Source organism: Tiliqua scincoides, chromosome 4 (genome assembly GCF_035046505.1).
Source record: "Tiliqua scincoides isolate rTilSci1 chromosome 4, rTilSci1.hap2, whole genome shotgun sequence".
Classification (NCBI taxonomy): Eukaryota; Metazoa; Chordata; class Lepidosauria; order Squamata; family Scincidae; genus Tiliqua; species Tiliqua scincoides.
This window is the reverse complement of record NC_089824.1, coordinates 116,598,095-116,622,374: the sequence shown is the minus strand read 5'-3', so window position 1 is coordinate 116,622,374 and position 24,280 is coordinate 116,598,095. Positions and strand designations below refer to the sequence as shown.

Below are 24,280 nucleotides of genomic sequence, written 5' to 3'. Positions count from 1 at the left end.
GGAGTAAGCCCCATTGACTAGAATTGACTAGAATGGGACTTACTTCCGAGTAGGCATGCATAGGCCTGGGCTCTAGCACAGGTTACTGGAGTGCCCCTTCGTTAAGGGTATGACAGCCCAATCCTATGCATGTCTACTCAGAAGTAAGTCCCATTAGTGTCAATGGGGCTTACTCCCAGGAAAGTGTGGCTAGGAATGGGCTGTGAGTGCTTTGTCAACGTAGGGACGTGTGAGGTGCGTGTTCCTATTGGCCCACACGCAGTCCCTGCCAGGAGAGCGTGCTGGGCATGAAGAAGTTAAGTCCCGGCACGTGCTGACACAGTTTCCAGCAGCTGCTGTGTGAGGGGCCGCGGAGGAAGACGGCCAGACAGGACTGTGACGGGGCATTCGAAGCCATAACGGCCCTTTGTGACGGCACGAGACGCCTCCCTCTCCGGCTCTCCCATTGGCTGCGCGCGCGCGCGCGGCGGTTGCTTCCAGCGGCCTCATGCGCGGCCAGAGGCGCGCGTGCCTGTCGAGGCGATGGCGTCGGGCGCCCCCGAGCAGCGGCAGGGCGACGGGAAGGGCGAGGAGGGAGCCTGCGGCAGCCTGAGCGCTGCGGGGAGCTCGCCTCGCGACGCCAGAGCCCGCCGCCTGTTCTCTGTGAGCCCGAAGGAGGACGGCAGGGAGGAGGCCGAGCCGGAGGCCGAGCCGCTGCCGCTGCAGTGCCCGTCGCACCTGGGGGCCCTCACCGGCAGGGAGAAGGTGGCGCTGTACTGCGACCACCTCCTGAAGGGCTGCAAGGTGGGCGAAGAGGAGAGCGCCTCCTCGGAGTGCCCGCCCTCTCAGTCGCACACTCACCCCCCTCAGCCGGCCCGACACGCCCTTGGGGTCCGTGTGGGCGCCTCTGCGCTCCCGTCGCCTCCAGTGCTGCTGCCCTCCCTCCCTGCCTCTGCCTGGGTTGGAGATCCCCTTCTCTGCCCAGTGTAGCTCTGCTGGGCGTGGAGGAGAAAGCTTGGAAGGGCTGTTTGACCGAGTGGGCAGAGCACTGTGCCTGAGCCCACAACAGGGTGTGAGACTGGCTGGCTGAGGAAGTGGTGTCCATGGAGGCAAGAGCAGGCACTCTTCACTTGGAGCCAAGCTTCTTTGGGGGGCAGTGGTGTATGGAGTCAGGGCCTCATACTGCACAGAGACCCAGAATCAGAGCCAGGCAAACCAGGTTTGAGGCCACTTGGTGGAGAGTGTAAAATCAGAGCCAAATCCTATCCAATTTTCCAGCACCAGCGCAGCAGTGCGAATGGGGCATGCGCTGCGTCCTGCAGTGAGGGTGCAATCATGGAGGCCTCCTCCAGGTAAGGGAGTATTTGTTCCCTTTCCTCAAGGCTGCATTGTGGCTGCACTGGCACTGGAGAGCTGGATAGGATTGGACCTATCCCTAGTCAGTAAGTCTACATTGTAGCTCACTAACCACATAGCCACAGCAGGAGTCAGGCAAAGAGCACTTCATGGAACACTCAGCACCCCACAGTTCACTCCCCTGCATACAAGTGGGTGTACAAAACACTAAGGGTACAATCCTAACCCCTTATGTCAATGCTTTCCAGCACTGGCATAGTGGTGCCAATGGGACATGTGCTGTATCCTGCAGTTGGGTGTCACTCACTTTGAAGCCTCCTCAAAGTAAGGGAATGTTTGTTCTCTTCCCTCAGAGCTGCACTGCCCTTATGTCACTGCTGGAGAGCACTGACATAAGGGGTTAGGATTGCATCCTAAGTTTCTTCAGGCGCCTGGCCTCTGGTGTAAAGTGGCCCTTCCTTCTTGCCTTCAGAGCCAGTCCTTACTGCAAAAGCTTTTGCAAAATTGGGTCCTCAGAGTGACTTTTTGAAAGCATAAGCTTGGACTGCCCATTTTTTGGTTTTACTCTAACTTACCACATCTCACTGTCACTGTTGGGTCCCCATTTTTTAACTTGGGAGATTAAGAACAGTAGTCATTTATTGCATGAATGGAACAAAATGAGTAGGATAGCAAAAGGTCTTAGTGTAATCATAGTGTAATCATTGCCATCTAATATTAATTATTAAATGTGAAGTTGGTCACTAATGCTGAGTGGTCATTTAGCCCTGTATTATCCTATACAGCAATTTCAATTGTCAGTGGGTAATATCAGTCAACAAAAATACTGTATTTCTGCAGAACCAGTTATACTGTTAGAGAGATGGGGGTGGGGAGAATTATCAATATACTTTCAAGGCTAATACCTCCAGAAACAGCACACCTGCAGGGTTCTTGTAATAAGATTACTTAATGGTGCATTCCAAATCTTGTGTTGAGTTACAGCATCTCTGCACTGGCTCAGCTTGTTGCAAGCATGTGTAAGGCATGTTTACAGCTACTCATGGGCCAGTGTGAGGGTCTGTGCTGGCATGCTGGAACCACATCTAAACCCTTTGCTGGTCAGCCCAGGTAAAATTATGCTGGACAGTGTGTGGGTTTGGGGAGAATGGCAGGAGGGCATGTTGGAGGTGTGGAGGGGGCAGTTTTGGGCAGGGGAGGGTGAATTTGGCACAGGAGGAGGGTGGGAATGGCGGAGCAGGCCTCCACTGTATCCTGACCTCCCATCTGGCTTCCCTGGTGCTACTGTATAGCTGGCACCAATACAAGAAGCCCTATAGGGTCAGCTGAGACTTTACTTGGAATAAGGGGAAAATATAGCCCCTTGCCCTAAGGAGATGTCCATCCTGCTCCTAAGTGTTCTAGGAAAGGGATCTTTCCCTATCTGATACTTCATGGGCTTCTGAAACAGAAGGTGGGCTTTTATCTTTTCCAGTCTTATTTAAACCTCACATGGTCTACCAAATGGTTCTATAGATAGATACTTTATATGAGACTAGATACAGAGAGCATGGTGAAGTATAAAGGATCCATATTATAAGATTAGCAAAAAACAGTCATGTTTTGTTAATTTTTAAAATATCTAAATACATTTCTAACATTGAAAACAATGAATAATTTGGATTATGTATATTTTCCCTGATGTTATGTAAAAGGCAGAAGATGCCAATGAGGCTGTTAGTAAATACCTTTTGGGGAAGTTGAAGATGAAGGAAAAATGGCTAGGAGTATGGAAGACAAATCCAGAACTATTTTTTGTGAATGCTGAAGAAATTCCCATACCATATGTTGGTGTCCTTGTCGAGGTAACAAAATTAATCTTTAGTATGTCATTTAAAATAGATGGATAGATGCATTTTGTCTTAATTCATACTGTTTGTGCACATTTCAGAATGGTAGGAGTTAATTTTCAATGCTATGAATGTAGTCACAATGCTATGAATGTAGTTACTAATGCCTATAATTTGAATAGTTCCTTGTATTAGAAAATGTCATGGGCTTTCTAGAAAGTTCATTTTCATGAAAATGAAAAGTCATTTTCATCACTTTTACCTTAAGACATAATAGAATGGAAAGTGAGCTCTTACCAGTTCACCCACCTTTTTGTGCATTTTTATTCTAAGTGTTGTTTTTGAAATTCTGCCACCTGAAGATTGTGACACATGCTTTTTCCTGAACTTTTCAAAAGCAGCTTACAAGAAGTAAATAGACACCTATGCTCACAAAAAATTATAATAATAAAAAATAACAATACTCTTTAAAACATACAATAAATTAGCCTTGAGTAGATTAAACACTCCCAAATTAGCCTTGAGTAGACTTGCATAGGATTGCAGTGTTAATAATTGATGTCCTCTGCACTTCAGGGAGTACCTTATACTAAATATTTCTCCTTGCATTTTGAGATAAGCAGATGTGGCTTTACTTATGTCCCTTGGTTTACTAGTAGAGATCAAATGAGTGTAGAGGAGGACTTTGTCCATAATGAGTGCTGTTTTTTTGAAACTGATTGGGAACTTCTGTGCATAAGTTCTGCCTATACCTATACCCAGGGACTTCTCCACTGATTATTATGCTGAATTTCGTTTATGCAGCTTTATAAAAGTATTTTAGTCAATGCAATTTAAAATATTTTAATGCAACAATCTTTATTTTATTGTCATTTAAAATTTGAATTGAATACTGTATATAGCATTCACAGCCCAATCTTATGGGTGCCTTCCACTGACAGAACTAGTGTTCTGTCAGAGGAAGTCCCTCTCCAACAGCCCTGCAGCCGCAGTGACGGAACATGCAACAGGTCTGCCAGTGCAAATCTTGTGTATGCATGCTACTGGAGTGCCCAACCAGTGCCAGAGGAGGCAATTTGGTAGTGAGGAGTGGGGAGAATCATTTTGATGAAGGGAAGATTGAGGTGAGGACTGAGGCCACTGGGATGTATATCAGTGGAAGGCGGGGCAGATATCAGCAGCAAAGGCACCTTTGTTATCCTATGCCCCCCCTTGGGTCCTCTTGCACCAACCAAAGAGCTGGTGCAGATTCAAGTAGACTCATTGGGGACCATGGTGCAGCTGAATAGATAAGTAAAAATTTGATTTATTTACTTCTCTGTCATGTCACAGTCCCCACCCAGCCCATATCATATAGTTGAGCTCGCACTGCTGCATGCTGTTTTGATGACTGAAGATAGGATTGGGCTATTAGTAAATTAATACAGAAAATTAAATAAATATCTTTATTGTTAATTCACTTTTCTGTAATAATAGCAATATATTAATTAAGGAAGAACTCTTGCAGGTCTTCTTAAAGAGTTTCCACAGTATTTGTATGATAGAGAAAGGATACTACTTTTTGGTTTTCATTGCATCTTGCCAGAATTCCTCTTCAGGATGTGGATGAATGCAATGAAAGATGCATTGCATATGATGCAATGAAAGATGGTCAGTTTAAGATCAAACAAATTCTTTACTTCATTTGTTCCCTTATCTTGATTTAGAATATCTCTTCCGTCTACTTACCACACCCTTCTCTCTTCCTTGCAAGTTAACTGATCAATAACATTCATTCTTCAGCCATTATTGATTAAATAATTTGGAGTTTATTAACCTTAACGCTTCAGTTTATGCCTGTATAGCTAAATTTAGTTTTACAATATTTCAGGGAAGTCAAAATTATTGGGGAACATATTGACAAATATGAATCTTAATCTCTTTTTATCTTGTAATTTTTGAAATTTTGGGTTATATTACAGGTTTTTTGCAAATTGCCCAAGAATCCCTCTGCTAACTTTAAAGTGTCTGCATCAGTAGCTGAACCCTTTTCTTCTAATATTGCAAATATTCCAAGACAATTAGTTGATGAAGTTCTGGAGGAAATGGATCATTGTGTGCCTCTTTTGGAAATTTATCCTGTTGATGGGCAGGATAGTATAGTTTTTGATATAGCCAAGGCTTTGGAAATTGTGAGGTATGTTCTCAAGCTTGCTATGCAGCAGGGTATTAAACATAGAATTGCTTTAAAATAGAAACAGCTATGGAAGATTGAGAATTCTTATGAGAATATTACACTTGGTTCAGGTTTGTTAGGGATGAAAATATGTTAGTGAAATTAAAATATTGTGCAAACAAATTGCATTAGAGTACTGAAATTACAGAGCCCTAAAATCTTAAAAACTAACAGTTCTACTGCTGACCATTTAACAGATTCAACTCATTCTTCATTACCTTTTTATAAGTTTCATTTTTGTTCAGCTGCTCTTATACAGTGAAAATAAATTCTGGATATATTAAAGTTTTTGAAAAACTTTGAATTTTGATATCAGGTCCTCTTTAGTCTTTTCCTTGGTTTTATGAACTTGTGTTCTTTAGAAGTTATACACCTTTTGCTTCAGTTGTACGTTTTTGAAGGTTGCGATACAAATGTACAGCATTTTATCTCAGATCTGTGTTTTGCCGGTCTGTCATTTGGAGCAGTGGCTGATGTAGGAACATTATTCCTGAGGGTATGTTTTGAGTCTTATCCTTAATTTGCTCCTTGCTTTGGAACTATAAGTTCCTGCTGTATGTCAGCTGCTTTGACTGATGACTATGTTACTAATTATTTCAACATATATTACTCAAACATTGTCCTTCATTAATGCCTGCAGTCTGCTAAAGTTTAATCTCTGCTGTGTGCTTACAAAAATGAAGTTTCTCTTAGGCAAACAAACAAACCCTGTAATTTAACTGACCTGGGGAATTTAAAACAGAATGGGGAAATAAGTGATATTCTGATTGTTCTGTGCTACTTGAGTACTAGAAGTGCCTGCCTTTATCTTGATACATAAATTGCTTCTTTATTGTTCAGGTTGAGTTCATATCTTTTGTTTCTGTGTATAATCTGTGTGAGAAGGGAGACTGCCTTGCTTCTTTAGCAGTTATACCAGTAATTCCCAAACTTTTTAGCACCAGGACACACTTTTTAAAAAGACACTCTATTGGAACCCATCTAGCTTTATGAGCCTAAAAAAAGTTTCTCTTTAGCAGCTGCTCAAAGCCTCTTGTTTTTATCCTTTTTACTATGGTGGGGTGTTGAGCTCCACATTAATCAGATCCGGACCATTCTGGTAACCTTGCACTCCCCTTCACATGACCTTTGATAAGTGATGAGGTACGTTTGCCTACTTGCAAGTGAATGCACATGTGCATCTCAGTTTTACTTTCCATAGGGCTCAGTACATTTTCCTTGTCAACTTGGAGAGAAGAGGGACTTCCTTTTTGAGAGTTTTTGGGGTCTCTTTAATCGAATCGGGACTATTCTGTTGGCAACGTGTTCCTCTCAGTCTGCCCTTTGAAGTGGATTGAAGCATGGTAACCTACACATGAGTAAACATGCATTTGTGCCTCAGATTTGCTTTCTATAAGGCTCAATACATTTTCTTCTTCAGCGATCAGCTTGTTTCTGTTTCATGACCCACTAAGTAATCAGATTGCAACCAACTGGTGCGTTATGACCCAAAGTTTGAGAAACCCTACCATATATATTATTGTACAGTGTTTCTCAAACTGTGGGTTGGGACCCACTAGGTAGGTCACAAACCAATTTCAGGTGGGTCCACATTCATTTCAGTATTTTATTTTTAATGTATTAGGCTTGATACTACCTTGGTATGTGACTGTGTTTGGGGAAATGTTACGGACTTGTACTTTTAACAAGCTACTATGTATATTCTTTTAACAATGATAGTAAATGCAACTTTTTCCTGGTTAAGTGTGGGTAAGATTGCAGCCTAAGATTGTTAAAAATTTTCCTACTTGATGATGTCACTTCTGGTCATGACATCACTTTGGGTGGGTGCTGACAGATTCTCATTCTAAAAAGTGGGTCCTGGTGCTAAATGTGTGAGAACCACTGTTATACAGTGCTAAGTGTGGAACCACTGATGTACAGTGTTTCCCAAACTGTGGGTTGCAACCCACTTGGTGGGTTGTGAGCTGATTGTTGGTGGAATCATGAAGCTGCAACTGGCAAACTAATAAAAAAAGAGGAAAATGCATTCAGCCTTATGGAAATTAAAACGGAGCCACATTGTGTTTATTTGTGAGTAGACAAATGTGCCTTGGTCCATTGTGAAAGGCAGGCCAAGAGAAATCCAGCGCCACCAGAATGATCCCAATCTGATGAACACTGCCCCCCAAAAACACCTGAGAAGGAAGTCCCTTCCTCCAAGTTGACAATGTATTGAGCCCTATGGAAAGCTAAACTAATCCACATGTTCTTGTTTACTCACAAGTAAGCAAACATGCCTTAGCTTGTGTGGAAAGTCAGGCAAAGGCTACCGGAATGGTCTCAATCCAATGAATGTGTTATTCCCCTGCTAACTGGGTAAGAAGCACTCTTTCAAGCGGGTGCTCCTCTTTTAGCAGGGGGAGAGTAACTAGCCCACCTCACCCCAGCAGTGTCTTTTCTAGTGGCTATCTGCTGGTGTTCTTTTGCATCTTTTTAGATTGTGAGCCCTTTTGGGACAGGGAGCTATTAGTTATTTGATTTTTCCTCTCTAAACCGCTTTGTGAACTTCTAGTTGAAAAGTGGTATATAAATACTGTTAATAATAATAATAATAATGTGGAACTCAACGTGAGCTCCAGAAGGCAGCCCCTCCACCATAGTACAGTAAAAAGAGGTTTGATCTGATAAGACTTTTTACTTTTTTTTTTAGTCTTGTAAAGCTAGGTTGGTCCTGATGGTGTGGTAATTTTAAAAAGTGATCTCCAATGTTAAAAGGTTTGGGAAGCACTGCTTTATTGGAAAGCATTGTCGTCGTCCCCCAGATAGTGGAGCCTCAGTTCCTCTCCTCCTCATTCTGGGGTTTTTATGCTATTTAGAGGGAAGCTTTGAATCTCAATCCAGCCCAAACAGAAAACATGTTGGATTTAAAATTGATTTTGTTCCAAATCACACCGAACTGACTTAAATAGAACTTAAAATTGAACTGGATACTGGATAGGGCTGAAAATCTTACTGATTTTTGGGGGGGGGGGCTTGAGGTTATTGCAGGCAGGCTACAGAGAGAATTCATTTGGTGGAACAGGGCTGGCTTTCCCATCTTATCTCTCATTATTTGTTTTACTCAGGATGACCAGGCAACCTCTTTTTCTAGGACGTACCCTCTCTTTTAGCCTTGTGTCCTGGAAAAGAACTTAAATGTTCTCCTTTTTCCTGTGATCAGGCAGCACATAACTTTCTTGTAAATAATAAATTATATGTAATATAGTTGCAAATTTAATAATAATGATGATACTGATATTGATATTAATAATACTATTAATATTAATGATATTATTATTAATATTAATGATATAATTAATAATACTAATAATATGGTGTTTAAATTAACCACATGACATTAATATACAAGTGTTTTTAGCTTTTATTTTGTCATGTCCTACATTTTGGGGTGCCTTGTCCACTTTTGCGGTTATGACCTCTGGTCACACTGGTTTTACTTTAAGTATTCATAATTATTCATTTTCATTTATTTATAGCCTGCCTATCTGTAGAAAATGGCATAATTTCAGTGCGTGCCATGGACAGTTTCAGTACTTGCTGCATTCTCAGGAAAGCACTTCTTGCTTGATGATGTTACTTCCAGCCATGATATCACTTTCAGTGGGTCCTGGACAGATTGTCATTCTAAAAAGTGGGTCTCAGTTCTAAAAGTTTGAGAACCACTGATATAGGGGTTAATGTGGCTGAAATCTTTGGCAAAGTAAAACATTAAGGACATTTCAGCATAACCTGAAGTAGTACTTTAGTGTATTTAATCAAATCAGGACATTTATTCAAGGGGGTACCAAGAAGAACTAAAAAACAAAAATCAGAAAAACTAGGTAAGAACAAAGGATGATTGGGTAAAACAGGGGTGCCCAAACCATGGCCTGGGGGCCATTTGCTGCCCTCAGGGACTCCCAGTCTGGCCCGTGGGGAGCTCCCACTCTCCAGTGAGCCTCTGGAGCCTATGCTGGTCCAATGCAACTACATTCAGCGCAAGGGCCAACTGCGTGACCTCTCATTTGAGCTTCAAGTTGGCTCCCTCCACTGCTTGCTGTTTCACATCTGTGAAGCGGAGAGCAAAAGAAAGGCTAGCCTTGTTTTGCAGAAGGTGATTTAGAGGTCCTGAACTATCATGGGACCTTCATTCATTCATATGTACCATCTCTAATATATTCATTTATGTAAATTTATTCATATTTTAAATGTAAATTAATTCTTTTTTTCCTGGTCCCCAACGATGTCGGAGAGATGTGGCCCCTCTGTCACAAAGTTTGGACACCCCTGGGGTAAAAGATAAAACATCCTATTTTCTACTACAGCATATTCCTAAGTAAATTGAATCTGAAGCAATAAGTAAAGAGCTGAGAAACACTGCAGCCAACCTTTGGAGGGGTTTGTTTTTTCACATTTCACATTAATTTACATTTAACGCAGTTGCAATGTCTAAGGCTTTATATTGCATTCCCCCTTTTCCTATTCTCTTATTTCACTTTCAAAATTTGATTTTTACTTAACTGTAAGCCTTCTGGCAGGAAATGTTTTTCTTATTGTAACATCTTATGGATTTTATTTAGGTTTTTCTATGACTTCCTTTGGAGAGATTGGGATGATGATGAAAATAGTGAGACGTATGCTGCACTGATAGAAGAGAGGATTAAGATGTGAGTATGTATGCTTCTCAGCCCTACTTCTCACAAACAGCAGGGAAGTGGTAAACTTGTGTTTAAGTGGGTACCACTGCAGAATTGTGGTGAAAGGTCATATGTTGGAATGCTTCTCCACAAAATAACATAGAAAGCATAGAAAGCAAGAATGTCAGGGAGAAGACTAGAAGCTTTCTCTTAAATGTGCTTGCTTTATACCTGTAGACGTGCAGGCTTCTCGGGGTGGGGGAAGGTGAGGAGGGGGAAGAACTGGGCAGATCGAGGGAGGGTGTCTCAGGGCCAGGAGGGGGGGGCAGGGAAGGTGCAGCAGGGAAGCCTCTGCTGAATCCTCTGGAGATGTAGAGCCCCACACAAATTTCTTGGTTCTGTGCCAGCTCCCTGGTACACATCTGAGTAGTCCCATAGGGGCTGCCTGGGTTCTACGAGGCTTAAGGGAACTGATGTTCCCTTATCCTGAGGAGACCTCTGGCAACTTCCTTTGCCCCTAAGGATACAGTGGCAGCCATTTTGGCAGTGCTGTGCTGTGGAGTGGCAGAGAAACATAGGAGTGGGCCTGTAGATGCCCTCACCCAGGAGTGGCCTTAGGTTCTGCTGAGTGCATTCCCCTGTGTCACTAGTGACTAGTCAGAAGAATTTGGAAACTGAGGGCAAACGTAATCTTGATAGCATCTTGGTGGCCTCGGTTACCAGAAATGTTGGAGTTCCTACTAGAGGAACTTTTGTCCCCCCCAGTCAGAGAGGATCCATTGAGCCGAGGTCGTATTCTCCATCCAGTTCTGAGCAGGCTCAATTAACAGCATGGAGGCTGAAAGGCTTTGGCTAGGGTCGTGTGGTGTTTAAGAGGCTGTCCTTGATACATTGATGGCATCTAGACACCAGTTCATGCCGTGAGTTTACACAGTATGACATGAAAAGCCATTAGGGCAGGGCTTTTCAGATTGGGGCGTCACGACACCCCAGCCTGTGGGCCCTGGCCTGTTTCCCCTTAAGGGGCAGGGCAGTCAGGAAGCAGGGAGCAGGCAGTGGCGAGATCCCCAGGATCGTGCCGCTCAGGGGGGCTGGAGGGGCTTGGGTACGCTTACCAGAGCCTCCTGCAGCCTCCTGGGGTTGCGGGGACCCCTGCGTGGCTGTCTGCAGGGCTCCCTGAAGTTTCACAAGTGAAAGTGGAGTGATCGCGCGCTGCTTCTGCTAAATCGGAAGTGGAGCATGATCGCTCCACGTTCACTTTTGAAGCATTGGGGAGCCCTGCAGCCAAGCCCAAGCCCCTGCAGCCCCCTTGAGAGGCAAAGGCAAAGGATTGCGCTGCTGCCTTCCCCCCGCCCCCGCAGCCTCCCCCGCCCCTGCAAGAACTTATTGCAGTTTTTAAACTCCCTGGGAGTTTGAAAACTGCAGCATTGGGGGTGATGTTTGAATAGAAGTTAAGACCCAAGCAGGTGTTGGAGTTCCTACATACCAGGTTGAAGGAGAGGCTCATCATGACTCAAAAGACAATAGTTTCACTCAAGAGCATTCTGGATTGTAGGGGTGGTGTTTCACTCACTTATCTTGTCAAATGTTTTCTGAAAGGGGTAGCTTTGCTCAGTCCACTGATGGTGCACAATTTCCTTGACTGGTACCTGAATTGTGTGCTTTCAGTGCTCATGTGGCTGTCTTTCAAGCCTATGGTAAGAGTCTCTCTAAGGGAATTGACCTACAAAACTCTGTTTCTGGTAGCTATCACATCAGCTAGGTGGGTATCCAGGTTTGAGTCCTGTCTTCAAACCTGAAGTTGCTTGTTTTCTACCTAGATAAGATTGGTTCTCTGGACTGTTCTGGTCATGCTGAAGGTCAGCTCACTTTTCTAAATATTTCCTGTGTTGGTGCTGCTGTCCTTATGCCCCATGCCAGTACATGAAACATGGAGGTGTGGCTCATGCTAATTGTTAAGAGGGAGTTATGATTCTTGATCATATTTCTTAGTTCAGGAAGACTAAGTTTTGTTTTACGACAAGACAGTTGGGTCCTCTGGCACCCTGGCTAGGTTGTTACTTCAGTGTATTGAGTTAGCATACAGGTCTTTGGGAAAAACTCCCCTGGTGGGGGAATCGCTTCTCATTCCCTGAGAGGTGTGGCCACCTTTGCAGCCTTTTGGGGGCAAGTCTCATGAAGGAGATATGCAAAACAGTTGTGTGGGCATCAGTGCACACCTTCACGAAACACTATAGGATTGACTGATTTTCTTCAACTGAGGTGGGCTTTGGTTGGAAGATGCTGCAGAAAGTGTTATGGGGGAGTTGGAGCCTCTTCTGGTCCCATCCTTTTAGCTGATGTTCTGTCAAATCCCAGAGGTCAAGAATGCCCCGCTTACAGTGAAACCAGGAAATTTGTCTCAGCATAAGTCTCCTGTTCTTGGAAGAGGAAGGGGGCATTCCACCTGCTGCACTTGCATGTTTAGCTTGTTCTTCTGGATGATAGTGACACGAGGTTGTAGGTAGGCCTTCCCTGGGGATTGTCCCTAACAGGCCATCCCTTCAGCTGAGTTATCTTGGCCACTTAGGTGACTGCATGTGGCATAGTAGTCTGATCTCATATATTGCCGCTTGTGGTCCTATAGCAGATAAAGGAGTTGTTCACAGTTTGTGCAGTTTCAGTCTGGGGTGTTGATGCCCCTCACCCGGGGTGGAACTAACTTTCTTTTTTGCCCTACCTCCAATGGGAGGAATATGGGAGGAATATTCCCAGAGATCAGGATTTCCCCTCTTCCAAGAACAGGAGATTTACAGTAAGATAACATTCCTCTTTTTCTAACCATGTTACTACCTTATCTGCTGTTTGTGAAAACTAGAGCTTGGTTTTCTTGCATGAAGTTTCAATGGTAAGAAAGCTCTAATGTCCTTATCACTTCATAGTTGGTGTGATATTCAAAATGGGATTATCCCTGCTCCAATTGCTCATCGTTTTAGAAGAAATCTGGAAAAGTACAAGAGCATGCATTTGGAATTGATTCATTATCAAAGTAATATTAAGGAAGAGCCCACAGCAGAAGAAGCTGTTGAATGTTGGAAAAAATACTATGAACTAATAATGCTATGTGGATTGCTGAAAATATGGGAAGATTTACGTCTGAGGTAATTTCATTTAACATATGATATCTAGTGCTATCAAACTTAGGGCAGCTGTTCTAAGCACATATGGAGTAAACCTTACTGAACACAGTGGGCCTTGGGGATGTGAGGTGCGGGGATGGCAGGTGAGGCAGAACTGCTTCATCGTAGTTTGTGGGAAAGCATGGCTGCCACCCCACCCATGTACACCTGAGGAGGCTTTCCTGACACCTGAGAAAGGAGAGCCTCCTCAGGAGTAAGCAAGTGGTGCAGCTACGGTTCTTTTCTATGGATAACAGGGCAGTTCTGCCTCACTGCCATCCCTGCGCTGCACATACTGCACATCCCTGGTGGGACTTACTTCTGAGCAACATGGATAGAATTGCACTGTTGAGGATTTTGCTTATCCTCCAAATATTTGCTTTTACTAGTTTATCACTTCATTTATAAATTATACAGGCAGCTCTCAATTAATGTGGGCTTAATTTGCATGTTTTCAAAATAGCACAGTTTGCAAATTAATACAGGAAATTAATGTTCGAAATGACAGTCAATTAGCTGAGTCAATGGAGAGCTGCTTCCACTGCAGTCTCAAGCAGGCACTCTGAACACACTATTTGGTACTAGCAGTGTGCTTTTCCCCTCAGCTGTTCTTTTAATGCCCCAGTGGTGAGTGAAATTCTATTATAAGTAGAAAACCTATTGCATTTCACATAATTTCTGCCTTTATTGCCTGAAGTAAAAGCTAAAAAGTAGTGTTTGGGGGTAAGCAAAATTTCAAGCTCTGTAATATCATGTGATATAACAGCTGGTAGACTATAGTTCAAAGAATTTATTTTAAAATATTTTAATCCCTTCTCACTTGCCCTGGCAATATTATGAATCCTATTCTTCATTTATAACACAAGTTAAATTTCGTATGTCTATCTTATTAAGAATTTGTTGAAGTGTGGGTGTTCTGTAGCTGAATGAATCATGGGAATTACTAGAAGGCAGAGAAAATGGAGCATGAAAACATTGTAAAAACATATTCTTGCTTTGGCCACATGTTAAAAAATGAACTGCATAATCCTAATAATCTATGGATTTAACACTTTGTTTTTAAAAGTTGATATTCCTTTCCAAACTGTAAAAATGCTTCCAGAGAGCTTTGAACCCAGATCCTCTAGTTCAGTGTTTCTCAAACTGTGGGTCGGGACCCACTAGGTGGCTTGCGAGCCAATGTCAGGTGGGTCCCCATTCATTTAAATATTTCATTTTTAATATATTAGACTTAATGCTACCATGGTATGTGGCTGCATTTGGGGAAATGTTTCAGACCTGTACTTTTAACAAGCTACTAAGTATAGTCTTTTAACAATGCTATTAAATGGGTATTAAATTACTTACTCCTGGGTGAGTGTGGGTAGGATTGCAGCCTAGGATTGTTAAAAATTTTCCTGCTTGATGATGTCACTTCTGGTCATGACATCACTTCCAGTGTGTCCCGACAGATTCTCATTCTAAAAAGTGGGTCCCAGTGTTAAATGTGTGAGAATCACTGGTCTAGTCTCTTTAACACTAGCTGATTTCAATATTGTTTAAATTATGCAAATTCAAATTTTCTTACTTTAAAAAATGTTTAAGGATCTTGATTTCTAGGGTCTGCAGTGCATTGCTTGAGTTGTAAATTAAGTTGTTGAGCAAAAAATTTAAATACTAAATACTTCATAATGTTCTTGCTTTGAATTTAGTTTCTGGTGCCAGACATTTCTGGTATGTTTGTCATGTATAGGGATATTGTTCAGGCTTAAATGTCTGCATCTGTTTAAATATGAAACAGATGCAGTGTTACGTGTACTTTAAGTCAGTTTGCTGTACTTATCCTCAGAATTCTTTGTCTAAAATTAATTGTAGTTCAGAGTTCATTTTACATTGCAGGGCTCATGGACCTCTGACCCCAAGAATATTGAAACGTAGGAAAGGACGCAGAGATGATGGGAAAACTGTAACTTATATAGTTTCAAAAACGGTGACAGCAGAAATGGTAAGGAACATTTCATTTGAATGTGCATCATGAGTTGGCAGAGAATTGCATAGTGTTTGTTGTTGTTTCTAACTTATAGTCGAGTCCCAAACCCCCTTTAGCCGGCATAAGCCTCTCTTGTGCAGACTCCAAGTGTTGGAAACATACTATAAGGCACATTTGTGCTTACTCAGGAGCAGGCTAGGCTGGTGCAGAGGTCTGTGTTGGCTCAGTTGGTCTGGATCCTAATCCTTCACCAGCCAGCACAGATGTGTGCTTTGGGCAGTCTGGTGGGTGGGAGAGGGTGGTGGGAGGGTAGTACGTCCAGGCAGAGGCATTTTTGGGCATGGGAGGGTAGAACTGGGAGAGAATTGGACCTGGGAAGGGGGCGGAATCAGCAGTGGCAGTGCATGCCGCGCTAACCCTCCTCCAAGCTGGTGTTGCACTGGGCTTCTCAGATGTGCAGCAGCTAAATAGCTGACATAGATCTGAGTAGCCCCATAGGGCAGGCTGGGGTGTTACTCGGGTAAGGGGAAAAAGATCCCCTTACCCTGAGGTGATCTCCAGTCTGCTACTAACTGGCATTGAATACAGCACAGACCATGTAGCCTGGCTCTACTGGCATAGGTTAGGATTGCACTGTCATTTGCTAAATTCAAGAACCTCCAAGTAGTTAATAGCCCTCCTTCCTTGCTATTTCTCTTTCCTCAATAAACCTTTATTGCTCCTTCTGTCATATCCAAAATAACTTCACAACTGTTTTTCCCTTTCTCTGACTCTAATGTGCAGGATTCTCTTCCTTTGTCAAAATTCATGCTGAGCTGTTACCTGCTCTGCTGATAACCTGGCAACAGCATGACTGTGAACGGGTAGAATACCCTCTCTGTCTTCTGCCCCAGCACCTGTGCACAGAAGGGTCTTTTCAAATTTATTTCAGTTTACTTTGTTAAGCTGTCCTCATTGGCTTCTACATCTTTTAGCTGTAGTGAAGGGCTGAGGATAAGCTTTTCTGTATTAGTTAGGTGTATTATTGGAATGATATATCAGGATGGCTTTAATCTTGATCCTAGATTCAACATCTTGATTTTTTTGAAATCTGATTTGATGCCTTCACATACTCAGTTTGTAAAGGGTATCTGCCCAAATCTCTTTGTATGTTTTGTTTCTGAGATGCTGAAACTATTTACAAATGCAGAGAACAGTCTAGTTTAATACAAAGTAGTGTGCACCATAATATCCTGTTTGGAATATCTCCACTTAATTATGTAAGGATTTAGTGGAAATGTTTTCCGTGCCTCATGTATCCTGTGGGCATGATATAAATACTACTAGCCTCTCTCTCATCATCCTACAACATGGAAAACCTTTGTGAGATGATGCTGGTGGCTGTGCATAGTGTTTTGGAATAAACCATAAGCATACTTTTCTGAGAGGACCACCCTGCGTCTTCCTACCATTTACAGGTTTCCCATTGGAAAGCTTCAGGTGGTTCCAAGAGTACTCACAAAACTATGCTTTGAGTCTCTTCACACAGTGTATGCAAAGCTGCTGGCCTTGAAGGTCCAGTTTTAGCTACCCATTGTTGAGATTAATAGATAAACACAATATGCTGTTGAATTCAATGATTCCAAATGAATGGAAACTTTTCAAGACCACATTTTGAACTTTTATACCACAATGTGTTTGTCAGTACAAGATGGGTATGTGGCCTTCCATGTTGCTGAGGCAGCTTTGATTGGGGAGGTGGTATTATGTAGCATGGCATTATAACAACAGTTTCTGCCCAGGGTGGGGCATGACTACAATGCATCCCTTCACAGGAAAATGTGAAGGGAAATCCTTCCCTTCTTCTGGAAAATGGAACATTGGACATGAGTGTTCCTTCAGTTTGGAGATGGGAGGACATCCTGACCTGTCTATTTCTGATGGTCTTCTGCTACTTTAGGCAAGGCTATGAATAGCTTTCCCTTGGATTTATGATTTGATTTGTTCTTCATGACATGCCTCTTCTACTTGTTATAGTTGTGGTAACTTTTTGGTGTATTTTGTAGGATGTCAGTGTGGTTCCATATTTTTCTAATGTAGTCACTGGCACAACTTTTGCTATATGTCTTGAACTGGGCAGAGAATGACACCCACTTCCCACGCTGATAAAGCTATGAAATTTAGTGAAGCCTTGCCACTGAAGATAGTTTTTACTCTTCATAGGATATCATCCTATCCGTGAGGAGCAGGAACACTCTTGATATGTCCTGACCCCAGAAAATGTTACTGACTGCTGATCCTTTATTTTATTTTGTTGGCTGAAATGTCTGCTGTTTAATTACTTTTTTGTAATGGCTTGTTTTTTAATCATGTTGTAAACTGCCTTAGATAGTAGTTTCTGAAAATTTTGAACGTCTAACTTAATTCTTGATTTTATGTTTTTGTATTTTACCTCATGTGTCCAGGTTAAAGAATTATCCACTGACACACTGCTTCATCAGCATGATAACTTAAACTTGGCTTTGGACAGCTGTTACAGTGGAGATAATGTGCTTATTTTCCCTGGTGAATATAAAGCAGCAAATCTTTCCATGCTCACTGAAGATATTACTATTAAAGGTCATTAGTATACTTTCCTATTGATTTGTGTTTAGAATTGCCAAATTAGAAGCCACTGCTGTGATTTTTATTAAATAGATTTAAGAAAACTGAAATGAGAGGTTCTCCTGGCTTCTCAGAAGAAAGTGAATCACTTGAAACTTCCTATCAAAATGGGAACATGTTCAACTTTCTCCTTGCAGACATTACAGTACGTAGGGTTCTATCCAAAGAAAGCTAGTCACAGTTGAGTGCTATTGAAATAAGTGAGATGTTGTGATTAATGCAAGTTCTGTTAATTTCAGTGGGTCTTGGTGATTACTAACTTCCTTTGGCTACAACCCATAGAACCTCATCCAGCTATGTATATGTGCCATGCTGGTCAGCTTATTTGTGATAGCACTGATATTAAGAAGGCCAGGAGGTCAGGGAGAGTCTGGATCCAATTCCCTGCTATATTGCCTCTTGAGCAGAGAATCACATTAATTGCTATGGTTTCTTAGGGTGTTCCTTGAGCTATGCCACCAAGATGCACCAATCCCTGGCCAAGTAGCTTATGTCTGGGAATGGTAGTGGAGCTATAACTTATAACTTTAACTTGAAATCTCAAAATGATATTATATTCAATTTTGTGATTTATTTTACTATGTAAACTGCTTTGTGACTACTGTTGAAATGTGGTATATAAATACAGGTGGGGCCACCATATCCATGGATTCTGCATCTGCAGATCTGGTTCAAGTGAGGGTCCTCTGGACCATTGTGGAGCCAGACTTGGCCCTACATGAGCCAGAGGCAGAGCTCTGATCCCCTTTGGAAGGCTTAAAGGGCTGATCGCAGATTTGGTTATGCAGAAACAGATTTCTGCATCCATGAGGGTCTGAGAATGGATCCCCCATGGATACCAAGGCCCCATCTGAATTCTTATTAATAATAATAATATGAAGTGCCTACAATTGAATGCAATCTATTGTCTCATTATAGTTTCATAGAGGAGAAATTGGCAATTGAAAAGAAATGGCTAGCGTAAATGAATTTTGTGATGCACTTCCCCAAGTCCTCAGTTCTGTTAAAACAACTGTTTTAATACATTGTTGCAAATGTGATCTGAATTTTAGAATGCTAACTAACTCCCGGGTAAGTGTTTACAGGTTGACTCTCTTAATCTGTAGATTTGGACCCCATGGGTTTGATTCATTGCAGGTTCTGAACTGTGGTTGTAGACCTCATCTGATCTCCTGGACGCAACTAGAGGTGTTCCAAGGCCTGGAGAGGTCACGTGTGGTCTCTGTGGGCCTCAGGCCACCGAAGGTGTTGGAAAGGCACTTACGGTTTTTTGTAAAAACTGGAATTGCCTTTTTTAGGCCCGGAGAGGACACATGCAGCCTCTGTGGGCCTCAGAAAGGCCACTGGAGGGGTTGGAAAAGCACTTCCGGTTTCCACAAAAATCAGAAGCGCCTTTCCAACACTTTTGGGGGCCTTCCTGAGGCCCACAGAGGCCACACACAGCCTCTTCAGCCCTCAGACATGACCAAATAATACCTCTGGTTGCATCCATGGGTCCTATTGGACCCAACCCGCAGATTCACTTATCCGCGGATTTCTGCATCCACAGGGTATGTGTGTGTGTGGGTGTGCGCATCCAGGAACAGATCCCTTGCCAATGCAAACTGTCCAGTTGTGTAAGATTGCAGCCTTTAGAAGTTTTGTGCAAAGCTGCTTGGCCATTTATTTACATGCAGTTTCTCCCTCTGTTCCATTTCTTCTGTCCTCTGGCCTGTCTTCCTCCCTTGCTGCATATAAGCACTGCAAATCTGCACAGGTTTCACCAGAAGCAAATCCCCAAGTTCCATGGGACTTGCTCCCAGATAAGCATATGTACTGAATTGCAGCCTTGATTAGTTTTAATAAGGCTTTTTCCCCCCGTTTTATTTAGGTGTTGGAAGACCAGAGGAAATTGTGATTGTTTCAGACCCTGCCCATGAGAATTTTGTAGTATCCAGGGCACAAAATCTGAAGTTAATGAATATTACTTTGATACAGAAAGGGACTGTCGATGGGATTATAGTAGTTGAATCTGGACATACAGTTTTGGAGAACTGTGTCTTGAAATGTGAAGGAACTGGCATCTGTGTACTTGCTGGAGCTTCTCTGACAGTTTCAAACAGTGAGATTACTGGGGCCCAGGTACTCTGTTTAAGTTCAATGCAAGATGCAGTGTGTTTGAAAAAGTACCATGCTTACATAGAACAGAAACTATACAAAAAGATAGACGTTCACACCAATGCTAACAAGAGCCTGTGCCAGTAGAACATGCATTCTGCTGGCGTGCGCTGCCACAAAAGCACTGTAAAGCACTTTGCAGCAGTGCAGGGCTCAGGTGCACCAGCCGGAAGGCAGGAGCCTTCCTACTGGCGCTGGTGGAGTGACAGAGGCCCACCAGAGCAGAGGGGGAGGTTGAGAAGAGGCTGAACAGGGCAGGGTGAGAGTGAAATGGGGGATAAGATGGAGTGGGGTGGGGAGATCAGGCCAGGGAATGCAGAATTGGTTGCGCTGATGCCTGCCCGATCCCAAGGCCATTTTCAGGCCTGAGCATCCTGCATGGATCAGTGCTGACCTGCACCAGCAATATTGCTGGCGCAGGTTGGAGTTGACCCACTGAGACTGCTAGGACGTACTCCCCTCCTCCCCACCGAGAAGACCTCCAACAGCCAAAATTCTCCCGTGGAATGTAATGAAACCTGTGCCAGCGCAAATGTAAATTTTTCTTGAAAGGCAACCTTGTTAATCTACATGATTGGTTCTTGGGAAAGCTAGAAAGTGTTTGTGGGTATTTCCCTTCCCCCACCCCATATTGCTTAGATTCAACAGTTTCAAAATATGAGTTAAGCCTCCCAGTAAAGTGTAGAAAAGTTGCTAAGCATCATTAGAAGTGCACTTTGCACTTTGTTTCCCAAACCTAGTTGTGCACATGTTAAACTGATTGCCTTCCTATTCAAGCCAGTGTGCAGCACAGTTTTGTACCTTCCCATTTATTATTTGATTCCAAGTTTCTTTTTAAACATCATTGAGCTGATGACCACTATTTGGACCATAACATTTTCAAGCTTAGGGCCATAATCCAGGGGGACACCTGAAAGGCTTCTGAATTAAAATTTAGCTTCCTTTGTGATTTTGATCCAGCTACACTAACAGTACACAAGGGAGAGAACACCATACAGCTGCAAATTATTTTGACAAGTGTGCTGCAACTGCATGCAATTAGTACAAAGCCAAGCTGCATATCAGTTTGAAAGGTAAATTAAAGAGCAAGCTGGATATTCTGCACATGGTAAACACACTTTGCTCTTCAGCATTTTCCTCTATCATTGTCATGTCAGAGCTTAACTAAAAGTGTTTCAGGGACCATCAGTCATCTCCAGGCCATAGTTTTAGGGCTTTTGACCAAATCAGATGTGTTTAATTGCACAACCTGAACATAGGAAAGGCAGTATATAAGTCTTTTACAGCCCAATCCTAACTTGTGCTGGAACAGGCAGGCCGGTGGGCCCGTGCTGTATCCAGCACAAGTTTCAGGCAGCCAGAGGCTCAGACCAGGGGAAAGGGTAAGTTTCCCCTTACCTTGGGGAGAGCCACTGCAGTCCCAATAGGGCTACTTGGATGTCTGCCACCTCAGGAGGTGTTGCAAATCTAAACATCCTGGGGCTGCCCAGGAACGGGGTTAGGATCCAGCATAACTGCAAGATCCTGGTCATGCCTCCCACTCCCTGCCTGCCCACCCCTAGGAACACCTGCCTTCTCCCCACCCTGAAATGCCTCCCTCCCACCTTCCCCCAAACCCCTATGCCAGCTGAGCTTGGCAGATACAACTCACCTGTCCCCAGGACCTGTGTCCTGGGAGGACTTGTGCATGGGGAGGCCGGCGCACATCTGTGTGCCGCCCTGTCTCCCCGTATGTTGGCGCAAAAGTGCTTTACAGCACTTTTGCGACAGTATTTGACCTGCACAAGGGAGCCTTTGGATTGCGCCCTTAAACATATAAATATAGGGTTTGGGTGTTACTGCTCCCCCCCCACCCTTGCTATTTAGCACTATCTGCAAATTGATGAAACAGTAGGGTTAGGGAGAATTTAGCGGTTTGCTTCTAGTGTGGTTTTGAGCCTCCTTGTACTGCCGCATGCAAGCTATTTTTAACTAGAAAAAAGTCCACTGACTTCAATTGAAGTTTTTTGTTTGTTTTTTTAATTTAAAAAATTAAATCAGGCAATCAGGGGGTATTATCAGGCATTTGTACATCATCCAACTAGGTTCCCAGAACAGCTTATGTAAAATCAAACAATTGGAACTCAGTGTAGCAGTTATATAAAGTTGCTGAGCAGGGCTGTAAATGCTTTTATCAGTGTTCTTGTATTTCCCCCCCCCCAGCCGTGTGCACTAAAATGTTTCTTGTGGTCATGTTAACCTTTGTAAATCAAGCTAAATATTGTTTTGTATTCAGGGGGCTGGAGTTGAATTGTATCCAGGAAGCACAGCTATGTTGGAGGGTAACAAAATTCACCACTGTAACAACTTCAGAAACAGTGACTCTTCACGGGGTAGCCTTGGTGGAATTAACATTAAGGTAAATCATTGTTGGATAATGGATTGCCGCTGTGTTATATTTAATTATTGGGGAAGAGATAGAGAGACTGGGGGTCTTGAGATGATTTCTAAATTTAAGTAGTTTGACTGAACTGAGAAAACAAAGAATTTATGGAAAATTAATTGTTTCCTTAACAGGTCCTTCCTGCTCCCAAACTGAAGATGAAAAACAATCATATTTACAGTAACAATGGCTATGGAGTGACTATTATTAAGCCTTCAGAACAGCTGTGTGCTACAGCTGAAGGAACAGTGGAATGTGCTGCAGCAGGAGATGGAGAAGATTCTGTTTCCAAACTAATGCAGGAACTGAGCCTTGAGATAAACACCAATATATTAGAGGACAACATTAAAGGCATCAGCATAGTTAACTGAAGCTGTGGTTTTCACAGTTTCAACCATTTGCTATGATGGAGGAAAATTTGCTTTATTAAAAAGACATTACTAAGAGGAGTTGTTATGAATACTGTTAAAACATAGATTAGCTTCATAACTAAAATTCTGAGTAAAGGGGGAGTTTTTCCATCTCTTAGCATGAACAGAATATGTTTAAATTTCCATTTAATTTAATCCTCTACAACAGAAACCACAATTAGAGTTGGTTGCATTATAGATCAAAGATTTATAATTTATACATTCAGCACTGTATTTACCTTTTCCAGTTCATGAACGTATTCGTAAAAATCACTGTGTAACTGCTAATGCTATTGTTGATAGCATAATTTCCATAGCCATTAGGAGGCTTGACATTGGTTCTGAAAAAGTTAGTTGCTGATTTACCAGTGCATTAATGTAAGCTTGCCTGATGAACTTCATTTTTATTACAGTGTAAATAGCAGTGATCAGTGCCAAAACTAATGTAAGAAGTCAATTATTCCCCTGTAACAGCCCACCTCTAGCATTCAAACAGTTCTAGCTGGTTAAAAATTGGTGAAAAGCTTCTATTTAGCTCTAATAGAGATGGTTCCATTGGGACCAATAGAAGCTTCCCTTCTGGGATGAATAACAGCATTAGGGGCTCATTTTCAGTGAGTCTGTGATGTGAGGGGGCAGAGAACATCCCTTGCTGCCCTGAGAACATTGCTGCCCTGATCTTAGTTCTCATTCTTCCCCTGGCTGCTGTTTAATGTGAAATACAAATGGGGCCAAACTGCATATTTCAGCTGAGCCACAGAAACAGAATTCCAGACTTTTAAAGGATTGTCAATTCTGTTCAACTCATCATTATCACCAGTTTTTCTTGCCCTTCTATTTCTTGTTCTGTTGTGCATAATTGTCAATTCAGTATTAGTGTGCCAATGTGTTGCCTACAATTTGTCACAGCTGAAAGTTTTCAGTTATCATCATTGATCTATGTTATCTCTACATATCTTTACAATCCTACATATTGGCTCTCAGCTGTTTTCTAGTATTTAACAGACACTTCAGACAGCATTGTTTCTCTGAATCCAATTTGCTAACTTCTTGGAACTAACAATACAAAATACCAATGTTTTGATGTTATTTCAGAGAGGAAACTGAAATTTATTTGTAAAATTATCTTGTTTGTAAGTCAATATAGTAATTTTAAGTACCAGTAGGAAGCCTGCTTTTTAACTTCAGCAGAATTATTTATTTAGCTTTATAAAATTCAACAGTGGGGTGGCAACAGAGAAATTGGGACATAAATTGAAGCAAAGAGAAACATGGAAGCAAGGTGGAAGAATTATTCGTTTGTTTCAGTTACACATACAGGTGTGCGTCGCTTAACCATTCGCTTAACGACAGACTTAATATATGATGGTGGTCAAAGCGCAATAAAGATACTCTTAATGAGGCAATCGTGTCTTCCATAGCTAGCAGCAGACTGTCTGTTTACACAACAGAGTGGCTCTTAATGCAAAAAGGCAATCTCCAGT

The 24,280-nt window shown here is 42.5% G+C and overlaps 1 protein-coding gene across 1 annotated transcript; it reads left to right on the top strand.

Annotated features, from left to right (window-relative positions):
- The first annotated feature begins 522 nt into the window (after window positions 1-522).
- Window positions 523-23,018, top strand: SHCBP1L (SHC binding and spindle associated 1 like). The gene is made up of 10 exons (XM_066624535.1): window positions 523-783; window positions 3,030-3,179; window positions 5,126-5,340; window positions 9,981-10,067; window positions 12,959-13,177; window positions 15,074-15,179; window positions 17,609-17,762; window positions 19,678-19,928; window positions 22,240-22,362; window positions 22,521-23,018. Exons 1-10 carry the CDS (start codon window positions 523-525, stop codon window positions 22,755-22,757), a joined length of 1,803 nt encoding a protein of 600 aa, XP_066480632.1. The 3' UTR covers window positions 22,758-23,018.
- The last annotated feature ends 1,262 nt before the right edge of the window (window positions 23,019-24,280 follow it).

Excerpts from the sequence above, each read along its gene's own strand:
- SHCBP1L (XM_066624535.1), top strand. The coding sequence starts at position 523 with ATGGCGTCGGGCGCCCCCGAGCAGCGGCAGGGCGACGGGAAGGGCGAG. Across the intron at positions 784-3,029 it reads ACCTCCTGAAGGGCTGCAAG|GCAGAAGATGCCAATGAGGC; the intron begins GTGGGCGAAGAG and ends GTTATGTAAAAG. Across the intron at positions 22,363-22,520 it reads TTGGTGGAATTAACATTAAG|GTCCTTCCTGCTCCCAAACT; the intron begins GTAAATCATTGT and ends TTTCCTTAACAG.